We start from the raw sequence: 17,797 nt of genomic DNA, 5'->3' as shown, positions 1-17,797 counted from the left end.
TAAATATACATACCACTAAATTAAACACACCCACACCCACCTACAAGTGGTTTACAAAAAAAGCAGGGGATAAGCATGGGATCTTCCATTCTCTTTAGTGCCAGGGAAGGAACAGTCTTCACATGCACCAGCATCAAAATTAAGTGGACCAGCCACTGCTCATTCAAACCTTAATGTTTACGCTGGAGACCACCTTGCAAATTGGGGCTCCTGGGTATGCACAAGAGCTGCTGAATTAGGTGTCAGTTCACAATTTAACAAGCATAGGCTTTCACCCACTTGAATTCCCACAGCCTACAGTCTTTTGATCCAGTCCTGTTTTAGTGGACTAATTCAATTGTTATCAGCATTATTCTCTCTTCTGAAGTAATGCTTTCTTGGCTTTTACAGTATAGCACACAGTGTGTCTCTGGCTGCATGTGCCCTGCTGGGCTGGTGTCAGATGGTAAAGGGGGCTGCATCGCTATGGAAGAGTGTCCATGCATTCACAATGATGCCACATATCAGCCAGGAGAGAAGATTAAAGTCAACTGTAACACCTGGTAAGGACTTCTTAAAGAAAATGCCTCTTGTTACCATCATCTTATATGTTCCTAAAATAACTAACACAAAAAATATAAATAATTATCAGGTTGAATAACAGGTTGGCAGATATACATAGGGTCATTTCACGTATTACACTATTATGCATGTACACCAGAGTTTACTCTCTAATGTACACCTATGTATACTATAAATAACTAAAGAAATAAATACCTAAAAATATTATGTGGCTATGACATTTTTTTTATTAATAAATGTGTATTCTATTTGTCAAATTAAATTTTCCAGGGTGACTTATGTAAAATCCACATACAACAAACAACATCATGAAAGGCAGCAGATAAAAGCATAATTAAAAACAGTCAATTCAGACTTTAAAGTTCGTTAAAAGGCCATAGACAACAAAGTGGCCCTCATCTGTTGCCAAAGAAACATAGTAGCATGGGCACCAGCTAAACCACTCTGGCTGTTCCTTAGATGGGCTGTGACCACTGAACAAGCTTCCTTCCTGGTCACCCCCTGCCACAACCCAAGTCTGTGGGCACACCTAGAAGAAAGCTTCTGATGGTAACTTTTGTGCATTGACAGGCTGATGTGGAGGTGAATGAGCCAAGTAACCAAATACAGCTGGATAGGAGGAACTTCATATCCTCATTAGCACAATGATACATTATACACACAGTCACAGACATACATCTTGCTTATTTCTGAACAAATCAGGAAAGTGTTATAAGGGAGGTCTGGGCTTTTATAAGGCACCTGCTTGGCCATTGTGAGAACAGATGCTGGACAGGATGGGCCATTGGCCTGATCCAGCAGACTCTTCTTATGTTCCCCTTAGGCTAGTCCACAATATGGTACAGTGAACTTGTAACGTTCTTGAGTGGCCTATGAAAGAACTTACATAGCTCATTTCTTTTAATTCCCATCTTTCTGATGTTTTACAGGTTGTAAGAAATAACGCAACTTCCCTTGCTCTCCCCTCCCCTCTCCACACATTGCCTATGATTAATTTAAGAGATAAGTAATTTAAGCCTGTGTTAAAGGAATACATGCCAGCTTATATCTGCGCAAACCAAGGAATCACTTTAAAAGGCTCTATTTTCTCCCTTCTTCTCCCTCAGCGTATGTAAGAACAGGATGTGGGAATGCACCAAGGACAGATGCCTAGGTACCTGTGCTGTTTATGGAGATGGGCATTATATCACCTTTGACGACAAGCGTTACATTTTCAATGGGAAATGTGAATATACACTAGTTCAGGTACTGAGCAATTTGTCTTGGCCTTATGACTGGAGAATTAAGCTGAATACACCACAGAATGAAGTCATCTCTTCCCTTATTTCACCCTCCCCTTCTTAGGATCACTGTGGACAGAACAACTCTGCCCCCGGAACATTCCGAGTCATCACCGAAAATGTTCCCTGTGGTACTACTGGAACCACTTGCTCCAAATCTATTAAAGTCTTCTTTGGGGTGAGTAGCGTTACCAGCACTATTAGGGAACTGTATCAGGGTTTAGCATGAGATGATTTAATCTGCATACTAGGTTCCAAACAAGCAACTAAGTGAGGCAAGGAGGTGAACTGGAAAGAGAAAGTGAGGGCAGGAGAAGAGACTTCTATCCTCTCACCACCTACAGCCCCCCCTCCCTCCTGCTAGTCTTGCACCTACTGAGCCTCTCACCTTCAGGCAAGCCAGCACCAGCAGTTGAGAGCAGCAGAGATAAGGCCACTGCTACAATTGTTTTAACTGTTTTTAATTTGTGTGGTTTGTTGTTGTTGTTTGTTTGTTTTTACTGAGTGAGGGGAGATAGGGGCGAGGTATAATGTGGGAGGCGGGGCAGACCGGGTAAGGGGCACATGTCACAGGCAGTTAGTGACTGTGCCATGTGCCAGCCCCTTCTCCAACCTGGGTAATTGTGGTTGTCATATCAGCCAGCCCTCGATTCTGCAGGCACTATTGCTGAATGCCAGGTCAGCTCTGAACAAGACCTTCCTCATCCCTGGTCTGATTATGAATGAGGAGGCCAATCCGTTCTGCATCACTGAGACCTAGGTGGATGAGCAGGGTGGAGTTGGGCTCACACACACCAGTACTTGGTGCAGCATCAGGGCAGACTTGAGGGTCAGGGAGGGGAAGTTGCTCTGGTCTGCAGAAATTCTCTCTCTCTCGGCTTTCTGAGCAGTTGGAGGTGGGTGGCATCTAGAGTGTGTGATCCTGGCACTGGGCAACCAGGACAGCTTAGGAGTTCTGGCTTACCACCCACCTCGCTGCCCAACAGTCTCCCTGCCTGAATTTTCTGCAACACATTATACGTAGGGTTGATGGATGATGAACACCAGTTTTTGTTTTTGAACATTGTAATGACTTTCCCCCATTATTTATTTTGCTCCCCCAGAACTATGATCTGATCCTCAGTGAGGAGCGCCATGAATTAATACAAAGGGGTGATGGAGGCCAAGTACCTTACAAGATTCGCTACATGGGCATGTATTTGGTTATTGAAGCAAACAATGGGCTGATCCTTTTATGGGATAAGAAAACCAGCGTATTTATCAAATTACGTGATGATTTCAAGGTGATGCACTTTTTACAAGACTAGTGCCTCTTACATTTTAAGTTTAAATGTGCATAATTTAGATGCAAATCCCACTCATTTCCATGACAATTATTTCAATTGTAAGTGTGCTTAGAGTCACACCTTAAGAGCTGATTTTCAAGACAGAAACCATGGGGAGGTCATCTGAAATAGCCTCTGCAAAAAGGATGGTTCATAAGGGAAACTACTTCATATGCCTTGTCTCTTTGGTATATATTGGTTCCCGGCATGACTGGCTTTCATGCAACTGCCTCCACCGGGATTATTTGAAGATGACATGGGGCATGTCAAACAAACAGGGCTATTCCACAGGGAGCTGCTGCCGCATGGAAGAAGTTGCAAACAGCCTCTGCTTGACATCCATATTGTATAAAGTATCATTAGTAAACAGGTATATGATTCTGATTTAGATGAGTATCTGTTTGCAATCTCACCTTGCAAGCATCTACTTTTTAATTGACCCAGAAAACACCATGTTTTGATAAGGAGACCAAATATAATAGTTCTGTTATCATTTCAAAATATGAGCAATGTTTGAACATTTCAATGAATTTTATACCAATGCAGTATATTTTCAATATATATCTGCTGTCCTTTTGATCAGCATATGGCAATAAGACAGAGAAGTTATGAATAGACAATAACTTGTAGATTAACAATAACTGAGAAATCAAGCACAATATAAAATTCTTTTTTTTTTGTATTTTTGAACAAATGCAAAATAATCTTCATAGGAAGGAAAGAAAAAAAAAATCTCTTACCTCTGGGCACACATGGCTTGTGTTTTCTAAATGCAACAAATAATGATAGTTTCCTGTAATAAGAGATGGCAGCGTGTTAATTAACCAAATGGGAGAAAATCAAAAATTAAGTTGGGCTAAGAGGTTCATGCAATTTATCTGTAACTCAAGTGTTTTCATTGCTTCTTTGTGCAGGGTCAGGTCTGTGGTTTATGTGGGAACTATGATGGCAATGGAATGAATGACTTCACTACCCGGAGTCAGTCTGTAGTAAGTGATGTGCTGGAGTTTGGTAATAGTTGGAAGGTGTCTCCCACATGTCCTGAAGCCAAATGCACAAAGGATCCTTGCTTCAAGAACCCTTACAGAAAGTCCTGGGCACAGAAGCAATGCAGCATCATCAACAGCAAGGCCTTTGCTGCCTGCCACTCTCAGGTATACCTTGCGGCAGAACTATCTTGAAGTCTAGAATTTTTCAGGTGTTCACCACAATTCCTGAGCAATTACAAGTCTATAATTATACATGTGGTGGTTTCATGGACTTCAACAGTCCATTACAGAAGGCACGTAATACCCTACAGGATGTCACCAACTCTGAAGACTGTCTAGCAGCACCTTTAAGTAGTGCCTTTAACAACCCTCTACTATGTGACCCACTGCTGTTATATTCTAGATTTTGGAGTGTGTTCAGTGTAAATGTTTATCACTAGATCCTGTTTCTAATGCTTTGGATTGTGAAGAAGCCATTTAGAAAAATACTAATAAGAAGAATTCAGGCTAAGTCAAGACAGACCATTCAGAAAATTAGCTTATGCTGATATCTTTTCTTCCTGTTTTAAAGGGAAGTCGCTAACTGACTGTTACGACCCATTTTATTGCCTTCTTTTGCTAATCAATTCTTGATGTGAATATTCAACTATGGAACTTTTACCACCCCAATACAGCAGGCAAGATACGTGTGCATAAATGGAATTTTGCTTACCGGCCTGTATTTGTGCCAATGCAAAAAGATAATGGGAGGGCAGTTCCAGGTCTGTGCAGTGTTTTGGAGGGAAAGAGTGGGTATGGGAGTCAGTCTGGATACCCCTTCCCCTCCCCTCCTCTCTCCAAGAGGTGATCCACGCTGCCTGAATGAGCAGTGCTCATATTCTTCAGCAAGTTGCATGAGCACACCAGTTGGTGTACAGTCTTCTGTGTGAACACTCTGGATCAGGGCCTCTATCTTCACCACTTAGGGCAAAGTGTAAAAGGATGTTAAATGTGCCTTCCCATTGCACCTGAAGGTTTTGGGGGTATTTTTCAAAATGCAACTAGCACTCCCTGAAAGGACACTTTTCATGGATAGACATTTTAGATGTGAACTTCTCGCTGACTTTGAATTTCTTACGTTCCTTATGTTTTGGTTTTTGTTGCACTGTATGCAAATATTTAATGTACAGTGGTACCTCGGGTTACATACGCTTCAGGTTACATATGCTTCAGGTTACACACTCCGCTAACCCAGAAATTGTGCTTCAAGTTAAGAACTTTGCTTCAGGATAAGACCAGAAATCAGGCTCCGGCGGCGTGGCGGCAGCAGGAGGCCCCATTAGCTAAAGTGGTGCTTCAGGTTAAGAACAGTTTCAGGTTAAGAACGGACCTCCGGAACGAATTAAGTACTTAACCTGAGGTACCACTGTAAATAGAATCAGCTGGTGTGGTGGAGGGGCTGATAATGACTGTTTACACATTAAATGCAAAGATGCATTCAGACCTCATATTTAGTTTGGCCCTTTGGATCTTTTGCACACTAGCCAACAGTCTATGAAAGCAATTGCAAACCCAGGGGGTGGGGATATTACCAACAACTTCTCAAACACACTATCGCCCGTGGAACAAACTTAGGAAATGTCAGCAGGATCCATAGCTGATGCTTCAATGTTTTAACAGGTTGAGCCAACGAGATATTACGAAGCTTGTGTAACTGATTCCTGCGCTTGTGACACGGGGGGAGATTGTGAATGCTTCTGTACAGCTGTAGCTGCGTATGCTCAAGCATGTAGTGAATTTGGAGTGTGCATATCATGGAGAACACCATCATTCTGTCGTGAGTATTGGACCACACTTGAATGTATACTGGAAGTGGGAGGAGGGTGAAGGGGAAATGAGATATTAGCTTCAAGATAATTTTTCCATTAGATATATATGACAATAAACAGCACACTGAAGAAAATGTCTGGATTTGTGTGTGTGTGTGGTACAGTACTGTGAATACTTTCAATGAATCAGCAACTGCCTAATGTAGGATTATTGATATAACTATGTTGCAGTATATAGAAATAACTACATTCATTTTCAGTGCTTTCTTCATGCCTTTGCTTCCCACCTTCTTATCAGTTTAGGTATTGGCCTCATGAGCATACTTTGTCATGGTGCCCACCATTATTTTAATGGCATTGACAGCAATACAGATCCATGCTGGAATGTCTGGTCCTCAACCTTTTTCTTTTGGTTCCCCTTAGCAATGTTCTGTGATTATTACAATGATGAACGTGAATGTGAATGGCACTACAAGCCTTGTGGAGCCCCATGCATGAAGACATGCAGAAACCCGAGCGGGAGATGCCATTATCAGTTGCCTGGCTTGGAAGGTAAGAAGTCTTCTAGTGCCTTATAGTGCTCATTAAGCCAGCTATGCACAACATTTAATAGGTTTCAAGTTTGGGGGAATGTTGTTGGTTGTCTAAACCAATAGAAAATAGGTCACCTTGTGTTCTCATCTTTTTGGGTTTCAAATGGCTTGCAGTCAGGCTTAAATTCTATGAGCCAGCCTAGATGTGATCAAGGGCTCATTTGACACACCTGCAAATGACCACAACCTTTTTCTTTTCATGGAAACTTGGAAGCATATGGAAAAGCTATTGGTGGAAAGATCCCAGCACTGGACCAGATGACAAATATTAATTAAAATACCCCCAACAAAAAAGTAAATTAAATGGAATTGCTTTTTGACAGATTTTATATATTGCTCTTATCTCCCTCACACCTTCCTTTGTCTCAGGCTGCTACCCACACTGTCCAGCAGACAGGCCTTATTTCAATGAGGATGAGATGACGTGTGTTGATGTGTGTGGCTGTTATGATGATCAGGGTAACTATCATCCACTAGGAAAAACATTTGACTCAAGAAAGACATGTCAGTCATGGTAAGTATGTATAGCTTGACAACACTAAGAGAAATGATCAATTACAGTAGCACCTCCAGTTACGTTACTCTCGGTAACGTAAACTTAAGGTTGTGAAAGCGACAAACCTGGAAGTGCTTCACTGCGCACACATACGCAGAAGCAGTCTACCACCGCGCGCACATGCGCAGAAGTGGTCTACCACTTTTCATTGGGTAGCGAAAACCTTGGGATCCGGCTGGACCTCCAGAATGGATCCCGTTCGCAACCGGAGGTACTACTGTACTCTCTGTATACCCCTTGAGATGTTATTCTTGTTGATTCTAGAATGAATCTTGTTGCTCCGATTGCATCCTTTATCATATACTCATAATATACCATTAGAATGAAGTATGCTGAGAATCTAATTGATTGAAGTAATATTTTAAATTGGATTTTACATACACAATAAATCCGAAAAACCAGAACAAGAAAATTATTAGAATGTTCCTATTTGCAATTCAGTGTGAAAGTGGTAGATGAAATCACAGACAAGAAGTAGTAAATGAATGCTTAAGGGGGCAGGGGGAAAACTATGAAATTAACTTCCAGACCAAACTAAGTAGAAAATAAACAGCAGAATGCAGTTTTATGATTCCTGGGTCTCACATTTTCCTATCATTTTTTAACAGTACATGCACCAGTAAAGGCATAGAGTGTAACTACGATGCCAAAGGTAAGCTGTATGTAGTGAGTTATGAATGGCACCTTATATCATATTTCATATGATGTTACCTAACCATTCTTACTCTGTCAATTTTCAGCATGCTACTGCTATTATGAAGGAAAGACATATATCTACAAGGATGTCATCTACAACACCACAGATGGCTTGGGCTGGTGCATGATTGCAACGTGTGATGTCAATGGAACAATCCACAGAGAACTATTCAGATGTGGTGGGACTACCACAATATCACCTACAGTTTCAACTACAACACCAAGTGAAGCAGGTATTTCAGTCCAAATCTTTTGCTTCAACTCTTTCCAAACTTCTCTGAGAGAAGTTCCATTGAACACAGTGAACAATACTTCTGAGTAGAAATGCACTGCACCACACCAAAGAGCAGAGAAGCAGCTCCTACCACTGCAGTAGTAGCACAAATAGCACCACATCTTGGGTCAGCTGTTAAAATCAGAGGTGCCATACAACACCACACAAAGGGACAAATTCAACTAAATACTTTTGTTAATAGAGCCAGCACAAATGAGTCCCACTAGTGCAACAGGGCTTGTACTAATGGAGCAATCTCCTTAGTGCTACTTAGGTATTTGAGCCAGCTCCATAACATAATTTTTTACCAATTATCTCAACCAAACTAGATGTAAATGCGACATGATCAAAAGCAAGCATTTATAAACAAAGTATGTAAGAAAATGAAGAGATAATGAAACATAACATAGGAAAACATCCCCAAATACACCATATTCGTATTTTTTGTTATATGTTGCATATATTATTTTAAAATAAAAATATACAAGATGGAAATCAAAATAAAGTTAAGTTGAAGGTTCAATCGGCTCAAACATGGCAGCTCCCCAGATGGAATGATCCACTTCCACCAATGTGCTCTTCTGGTTCCCCCTGCCCCCCAATCCCTGCCTCATCTACAGAAAAAACTTGGGGGAGAGGTTACATGGGAGAAGGAGAGAGGAGGCAGATAACAGATAGGGAGATTTATGATCTAAATAAACCGGATTAAAATAACCAGTGATGTTGTTTCTTACAGAATCCACTACAGCGCAAACAACAGTATGTGTCCATAGAACATGTGAATGGACTGAATGGTATGATGTCAGCTACCCTAAATTTGGACAAGACAATGGGGATTATGAAACACCAGAGAAAATAAGAGATAGAGGAAACAAAGTATGTAAAATGCCAGATGAAGTGGAATGCAGAGCTCAGCGCTTTCCTAATGAAAGCATAGAAACCCTCGGACAAAACGTACAATGTTCCAAGTCTAACGGTTTGATATGCAACAATAAGGATCAGACACCACCAATCTGCCTGAATTTTGAAATCAGGTTCCTATGCTGCCTATACACACCATGTGGTGCATCAACATATACACCCATTACTTCAAGAAAGCCAGAAACAACTACAGCAACACCAGAAATAACAACAGCAGGATCCAGAACTACATCTAAAGTGACAGGTGGCATAACAACGACCCTGGCTCCCCTTGTCACCACTACGCCAGGAAGCACCACTACCGGTTGCCAACCCAAATGCCAGTGGACCTCTTGGTTCAGTTTTCACACTCCAAGCTCCGACCCTGCGGATGGCGATCGCGAGGACATTAAGAGCATCCAGGCATCGGGTGGTACCATCTGCGAGCACCCTCAAAAGGTGGAGTGCAGAGGAGTGGACTACCCAGAGCTCAGCGCATCTGAACTTGGACAGGACATGATCTGCGATATCAACACTGGACTCCTTTGTGAGAATGCCAAACAGAGAGGGAAGTACAAGATATGTTACGACTATGAGATGAGAGCACTGTGTTGCGACTACAAGCACTGTGAAACCACGCCAGCGCCACTGGTCACAACAAGTGCCACCACCACAGAAGCCCCGGGTAGCACGGTGGGCAAGAGCACGGCTCCAGCATCCTCCACGGGCTCTACGCCACCTCCTGTTGTTCACACCACCACCGAAAGCACCACCCTTGTTTCCACAACACCAGGAGTAACCACAGGAAAGCCAACAACCACAGAAACACCAGGCAGCACGGCAGGCAAGAGCACGGCTCCAGCATCCTCCACGGGCTCTACACCACCTCCCGTTGTATTCACCACCACCGAAAGCACCACCCTTGTTCCGACAACTCCAGGAGTTACAACAAGAAAGCCAACCACCACCACCCACTCAACGCCGCTTTCCACCTTCCCTCTCACAACACCAGGCTCAGTCAGCACTGCTGCCGTCTCCACTGGAGTGGTCCCCACTGTGACAGCCACAACACTCCAGTCCACTCCTGTTTCCAAGCCTTCCTCAACAATACCCACCACCGGGACCACTGCACAAACCCCTCCAGGCCTGCTGACCACAACAACCACCCTGGCTCCCCTTGTCACCACTACGCCAGGAAGCACCACTACCGGTTGCCAACCCAAATGCCAGTGGACCGCTTGGTTCAGTTTTCACACTCCAAGCTCCGACCCTGGGGATGGCGATCGCGAGGACATTAAGAGCATCCAGGCATCGGGCGGTACCATCTGCGAGCACCCTCAAAAGGTGGAGTGCAGAGGAGTGGACTACCCAGAGCTCAGCGCATCTGAACTTGGACAGGACATGATCTGCGATATCGACACTGGACTCCTTTGTGAGAATGCCAAACAGAGAGGGAAGTACAAGATATGTTACGACTATGAGATGAGAGCACTGTGTTGCGACTACAAGCACTGTGAAACCACGCCAGCGCCACTGGTCACAACAAGTGCCACCACCACAGAAGCCCCGGGTAGCACGGTGGGCAAGAGCACGGCTCCAGCATCCTCCACGGGCTCTACGCCACCTCCTGTTGTTCACACCACCACCGAAAGCACCACCCTTGTTTCCACAACACCAGGAGTAACCACAGGAAAGCCAACAACCACAGAAACACCAGGCAGCACGGCAGGCAAGAGCACGGCTCCAGCATCCTCCACGGGCTCTACACCACCTCCCGTTGTATTCACCACCACCGAAAGCACCACCCTTGTTCCGACAACTCCAGGAGTTACAACAAGAAAGCCAACCACCACCACCCACTCAACGCCGCTTTCCACCCTCCCTCTCACAACACCAGGCTCAGTCAGCACTGCTGCCGTCTCCACTGGAGTGGTCCCCACTGTGACAGCCACAACACTCCAGTCCACTCCTGTTTCCAAGCCTTCCTCAACAATACCCACCACCGGGACCACTGCACAAACCCCTCCAGGCCTGCTGACCACAACAACCACCCTGGCTCCCCTTGTCACCACTACGCCAGGAAGCACCACTACCGGTTGCCAACCCAAATGCCAGTGGACCGCTTGGTTCAGTTTTCACACTCCAAGCTCTGACCCTGGGGATGGCGATCGCGAGGACATTAAGAGCATCCAGGCATCGGGCGGTACCATCTGCGAGCACCCTCAAAAGGTGGAGTGCAGAGGAGTGGACTACCCAGAGCTCAGCGCATCTGAACTTGGACAGGACATGATCTGCGATATCGACACTGGACTCCTTTGTGAGAATGCCAAACAGAGAGGGAAGTACAAGATATGTTACGACTATGAGATGAGAGCACTGTGTTGCGACTACAAGCACTGTGAAACCACGCCAGCGCCACTGGTCACAACAAGTGCCACCACCACAGAAGCCCCGGGTAGCACGGTGGGCAAGAGCACGGCTCCAGCATCCTCCACGGGCTCTACGCCACCTCCTGTTGTTCACACCACCACCAAAAGCACCACCCTTGTTTCCACAACACCAGGAGTAACCACAGGAAAGCCAACAACCACAGAAACACCAGGCAGCACGGCAGGCAAGAGCACGGCTCCAGCATCCTCCACGGGCTCTACGCCACCTCCCGTTGTATTCACCACCACCGAAAGCACCACCCTTGTTCCGACAACTCCAGGAGTTACAACAAGAAAGCCAACCACCACCACCCACTCAACGCCGCTTTCCACCCTCCCTCTCACAACACCAGGCTCAGTCAGCACTGCTGCCGTCTCCACTGGAGTGGTCCCCACTGTGACAGCCACAACACTCCAGTCCACTCCTGTTTCCAAGCCTTCCTCAACAATACCCACCACCGGGACCACTGCACAAACCCCTCCAGGCCTGCTGACCACAACAACCACCCTGGCTCCCCTTGTCACCACTACGCCAGGAAGCACCACTACCGGTTGCCAACCCAAATGCCAGTGGACCGCTTGGTTCAGTTTTCACACTCCAAGCTCCGACCCTGGGGATGGCGATCGCGAGGACATTAAGAGCATCCAGGCATCGGGCGGTACCATCTGCGAGCACCCTCAAAAGGTGGAGTGCAGAGGAGTGGACTACCCAGAGCTCAGCGCATCTGAACTTGGACAGGACATGATCTGCGATATCGACACTGGACTCCTTTGTGAGAATGCCAAACAGAGAGGGAAGTACAAGATATGTTACGACTATGAGATGAGAGCACTGTGTTGCGACTACAAGCACTGTGAAACCACGCCAGCGCCACTGGTCACAACAAGTGCCACCACCACAGAAGCCCCGGGTAGCACGGTGGGCAAGAGCACGGCTCCAGCATCCTCCACGGGCTCTACGCCACCTCCTGTTGTTCACACCACCACCAAAAGCACCACCCTTGTTTCCACAACACCAGGAGTAACCACAGGAAAGCCAACAACCACAGAAACACCAGGCAGCACGGCAGGCAAGAGCACGGCTCCAGCATCCTCCACGGGCTCTACGCCACCTCCCGTTGTATTCACCACCACCGAAAGCACCACCCTTGTTCCGACAACTCCAGGAGTTACAACAAGAAAGCCAACCACCACCACCCACTCAACGCCGCTTTCCACCCTCCCTCTCACAACACCAGGCTCAGTCAGCACTGCTGCCGTCTCCACTGGAGTGGTCCCCACTGTGACAGCCACAACACTCCAGTCCACTCCTGTTTCCAAGCCTTCCTCAACAATACCCACCACCGGGACCACTGCACAAACCCCTCCAGGCCTGCTGACCACAACAACCACCCTGGCTCCCCTTGTCACCACTACGCCAGGAAGCACCACTACCGGTTGCCAACCCAAATGCCAGTGGACCGCTTGGTTCAGTTTTCACACTCCAAGCTCCGACCCTGGGGATGGCGATCGCGAGGACATTAAGAGCATCCAGGCATCGGGCGGTACCATCTGCGAGCACCCTCAAAAGGTGGAGTGCAGAGGAGTGGACTACCCAGAGCTCAGCGCATCTGAACTTGGACAGGACATGATCTGCGATATCGACACTGGACTCCTTTGTGAGAATGCCAAACAGAGAGGGAAGTACAAGATATGTTACGACTATGAGATGAGAGCACTGTGTTGCGACTACAAGCACTGTGAAACCACGCCAGCGCCACTGGTCACAACAAGTGCCACCACCACAGAAGCCCCGGGTAGCACGGTGGGCAAGAGCACGGCTCCAGCATCCTCCACGGGCTCTACGCCACCTCCTGTTGTTCACACCACCACCAAAAGCACCACCCTTGTTTCCACAACACCAGGAGTAACCACAGGAAAGCCAACAACCACAGAAACACCAGGCAGCACGGCAGGCAAGAGCACGGCTCCAGCATCCTCCACGGGCTCTACGCCACCTCCCGTTGTATTCACCACCACCGAAAGCACCACCCTTGTTCCGACAACTCCAGGAGTTACAACAAGAAAGCCAACCACCACCACCCACTCAACGCCGCTTTCCACCCTCCCTCTCACAACACCAGGCTCAGTCAGCACTGCTGCCGTCTCCACTGGAGTGGTCCCCACTGTGACAGCCACAACACTCCAGTCCACTCCTGTTTCCAAGCCTTCCTCAACAATACCCACCACCGGGACCACTGCACAAACCCCTCCAGGCCTGCTGACCACAACAACCACCCTGGCTCCCCTTGTCACCACTACGCCAGGAAGCACCACTACCGGTTGCCAACCCAAATGCCAGTGGACCGCTTGGTTCAGTTTTCACACTCCAAGCTCCGACCCTGGGGATGGCGATCGCGAGGACATTAAGAGCATCCAGGCATCGGGCGGTACCATCTGCGAGCACCCTCAAAAGGTGGAGTGCAGAGGAGTGGACTACCCAGAGCTCAGCGCATCTGAACTTGGACAGGACATGATCTGCGATATCGACACTGGACTCCTTTGTGAGAATGCCAAACAGAGAGGGAAGTACAAGATATGTTACGACTATGAGATGAGAGCACTGTGTTGCGACTACAAGCACTGTGAAACCACGCCAGCGCCACTGGTCACAACAAGTGCCACCACCACAGAAGCCCCGGGTAGCACGGTGGGCAAGAGCACGGCTCCAGCATCCTCCACGGGCTCTACGCCACCTCCTGTTGTTCACACCACCACCAAAAGCACCACCCTTGTTTCCACAACACCAGGAGTAACCACAGGAAAGCCAACAACCACAGAAACACCAGGCAGCACGGCAGGCAAGAGCACGGCTCCAGCATCCTCCACGGGCTCTACGCCACCTCCCGTTGTATTCACCACCACCGAAAGCACCACCCTTGTTCCGACAACTCCAGGAGTTACAACAAGAAAGCCAACCACCACCACCCACTCAACGCCGCTTTCCACCCTCCCTCTCACAACACCAGGCTCAGTCAGCACTGCTGCCGTCTCCACTGGAGTGGTCCCCACTGTGACAGCCACAACACTCCAGTCCACTCCTGTTTCCAAGCCTTCCTCAACAATACCCACCACCGGGACCACTGCACAAACCCCTCCAGGCCTGCTGACCACAACAACCACCCTGGCTCCCCTTGTCACCACTACGCCAGGAAGCACCACTACCGGTTGCCAACCCAAATGCCAGTGGACCGCTTGGTTCAGTTTTCACACTCCAAGCTCCGACCCTGGGGATGGCGATCGCGAGGACATTAAGAGCATCCAGGCATCGGGCGGTACCATCTGCGAGCACCCTCAAAAGGTGGAGTGCAGAGGAGTGGACTACCCAGAGCTCAGCGCATCTGAACTTGGACAGGACATGATCTGCGATATCGACACTGGACTCCTTTGTGAGAATGCCAAACAGAGAGGGAAGTACAAGATATGTTACGACTATGAGATGAGAGCACTGTGTTGCGACTACAAGCACTGTGAAACCACGCCAGCGCCACTGGTCACAACAAGTGCCACCACCACAGAAGCCCCGGGTAGCACGGTGGGCAAGAGCACGGCTCCAGCATCCTCCACGGGCTCTACGCCACCTCCTGTTGTTCACACCACCACCAAAAGCACCACCCTTGTTTCCACAACACCAGGAGTAACCACAGGAAAGCCAACAACCACAGAAACACCAGGCAGCACGGCAGGCAAGAGCACGGCTCCAGCATCCTCCACGGGCTCTACGCCACCTCCCGTTGTATTCACCACCACCGAAAGCACCACCCTTGTTCCGACAACTCCAGGAGTTACAACAAGAAAGCCAACCACCACCACCCACTCAACGCCGCTTTCCACCCTCCCTCTCACAACACCAGGCTCAGTCAGCACTGCTGCCGTCTCCACTGGAGTGGTCCCCACTGTGACAGCCACAACACTCCAGTCCACTCCTGTTTCCAAGCCTTCCTCAACAATACCCACCACCGGGACCACTGCACAAACCCCTCCAGGCCTGCTGACCACAACAACCACCCTGGCTCCCCTTGTCACCACTACGCCAGGAAGCACCACTACCGGTTGCCAACCCAAATGCCAGTGGACCGCTTGGTTCAGTTTTCACACTCCAAGCTCCGACCCTGGGGATGGCGATCGCGAGGACATTAAGAGCATCCAGGCATCGGGCGGTACCATCTGCGAGCACCCTCAAAAGGTGGAGTGCAGAGGAGTGGACTACCCAGAGCTCAGCGCATCTGAACTTGGACAGGACATGATCTGCGATATCGACACTGGACTCCTTTGTGAGAATGCCAAACAGAGAGGGAAGTACAAGATATGTTACGACTATGAGATGAGAGCACTGTGTTGCGACTACAAGCACTGTGAAACCACGCCAGCGCCACTGGTCACAACAAGTGCCACCACCACAGAAGCCCCGGGTAGCACGGTGGGCAAGAGCACGGCTCCAGCATCCTCCACGGGCTCTACGCCACCTCCTGTTGTTCACACCTCCACCGAAAGCACCACCCTTGTTTCCACAACACCAGGAGTAACCACAGGAAAGCCAACAACCACAGAAACACCAGGCAGCACGGCAGGCAAGAGCACGGCTCCAGCATCCTCCACGGGCTCTACGCCACCTCCCGTTGTATTCACCACCACCGAAAGCACCACCCTTGTTCCGACAACTCCAGGAGTTACAACAAGAAAGCCAACCACCACCACCCACTCAACGCCGCTTTCCACCCTCCCTCTCACAACACCAGGCTCAGTCAGCACTGCTGCCGTCTCCACTGGAGTGGTCCCCACTGTGACAGCCACAACACTCCAGTCCACTCCTGTTTCCAAGCCTTCCTCAACAATACCCACCACCGGGACCACTGCACAAACCCCTCCAGGCCTGCTGACCACAACAACCACCCTGGCTCCCCTTGTTACCACTACGCTAGAAAGTACCTCTACTGTGTGCCTCCCAAAGTGTAACTGGACCTCCTGGTATGATTTGCACCGTCCTACCAGCAGTCCAGATGATGGCGATATTGAGAATTTTGAGACCATCCGAAAAGCTGGAGGAAATGTTTGCAAACATCCACAAGACATAGAATGCAGAGCTGAGAATCACCCTGATGTCAGCCTGTATCTGCTTGGTCAGGAAGTGCAATGTAACCTCCATGTTGGACTTTTGTGCGAAAATTCAAAGCAAACAGATAAGATGTGTTATAACTTCCAGGTTAGATACCAGTGCTGTGAATACAAGCCCTGCCATCCTAGCACAACACCACTGAGCACACCTGCTGCTTCCACCACAGAAAAACCTGGCAGCACGGCAGGCAAAAGCACAACTCCAGCATCCTCCACGGGTTCTACGCCACCTCCCATTGTATTTACCACCACCCAAAGCTCCACCCTTGTTTCCACAACTCCAGGAGTAACCATAGTAAAGCCAACGACCACAGAAACACCAGGCAGCACTGCTGGCAAGAGTACAGCTCCAGCATCCTCCACAGGTTCTACGCCACCTCCCATTGTATTCACCACCACCGAAAGCACCACCCTTGTTTCTACAACACCAGGAGTAACCACAGGAAAGCCAACAACCACAGAAACACCAGGCAGCACTGCTGGCAAGAGCACAACTCCAGCATCCTCCACAGCTTCTACACCACCTCCCATTGTAGTCACTACCACCCAAAGCACCACCCTTGTTTCCACCACTCCTGGAATTACAACAGGAAAGCCCATGACCACCATCCCTCTCTCAACCCCTGGCTCCATCAGCACACCTTCCATCACTTCTGGAGTGGCTTCCACCGTTTCAACCACATCTCTTCCATCTACCCATGTTTCCAAACCTGTGTCGACGATATCCACTACTGGCATTACTGTAGAAACAGCAACTGTCCCTACCAGAGTGCCATTTTCCACTAAGCCTTTGGTCGTTGTTACAACAGGTAATTACAGAATGAATCTGCATGGTATGAAAATCTTGTTACCTTTGGTAAATATTGCAACAGTTAAATTTATTACATGTTACTCAATTACAGGTGTCATGCCAAATGTTAGCAAATTGTTTCATATTAATGGGGGCTTGGTGATCTTATTTCATATACCACCCTTTTCAAAAATTGGTATCCCAATTATGAAACCTAGTGTCTATCAGCTAGCAACTTATCAAAAATGTTTGCCTAGATCTCAGTGTTCATTTTTCAAAGAAGTTTTCAATGCTATTACAAGTAGTAGATAGCTCTCTGGCTAGATATTTGGAATTTTATTCACAGCACCTTTGGACTGGAGGGGTGTGTTTCTTGATATTGGGAGGAATATAGCTAGATTCACCTGTTTCTTGATAGTATGGTAGGTGTATAATAAGAACA

General features: G+C 47.8%; 1 protein-coding gene across 1 annotated transcript in view; it reads left to right on the top strand.

Annotated features, from left to right (window-relative positions):
• LOC114584037 (mucin-5B-like) overlaps positions 1–17,797 on the top strand; it is a 79,114-nt gene that overhangs the window by 40,996 nt on the left and 20,321 nt on the right. The window contains exons 20-30 of the mRNA XM_077925158.1: positions 391–542; positions 1,668–1,806; positions 1,906–2,019; positions 2,945–3,124; positions 4,081–4,320; positions 5,815–5,971; positions 6,387–6,515; positions 6,926–7,070; positions 7,721–7,764; positions 7,853–8,032; positions 8,819–17,374. Of these exons, the coding sequence (XP_077781284.1) occupies positions 391–542; positions 1,668–1,806; positions 1,906–2,019; positions 2,945–3,124; positions 4,081–4,320; positions 5,815–5,971; positions 6,387–6,515; positions 6,926–7,070; positions 7,721–7,764; positions 7,853–8,032; positions 8,819–17,374 (10,036 nt within the window). The remainder of the gene's footprint in view (positions 1–390; positions 543–1,667; positions 1,807–1,905; positions 2,020–2,944; positions 3,125–4,080; positions 4,321–5,814; positions 5,972–6,386; positions 6,516–6,925; positions 7,071–7,720; positions 7,765–7,852; positions 8,033–8,818; positions 17,375–17,797) is intronic.

This window comes from Podarcis muralis, chromosome 1, assembly GCF_964188315.1.
Source record: "Podarcis muralis chromosome 1, rPodMur119.hap1.1, whole genome shotgun sequence".
NCBI lineage: Eukaryota > Metazoa > Chordata > Lepidosauria > Squamata > Lacertidae > Podarcis > Podarcis muralis.
This window is presented reverse-complemented; position numbering and strand designations above follow the sequence as displayed.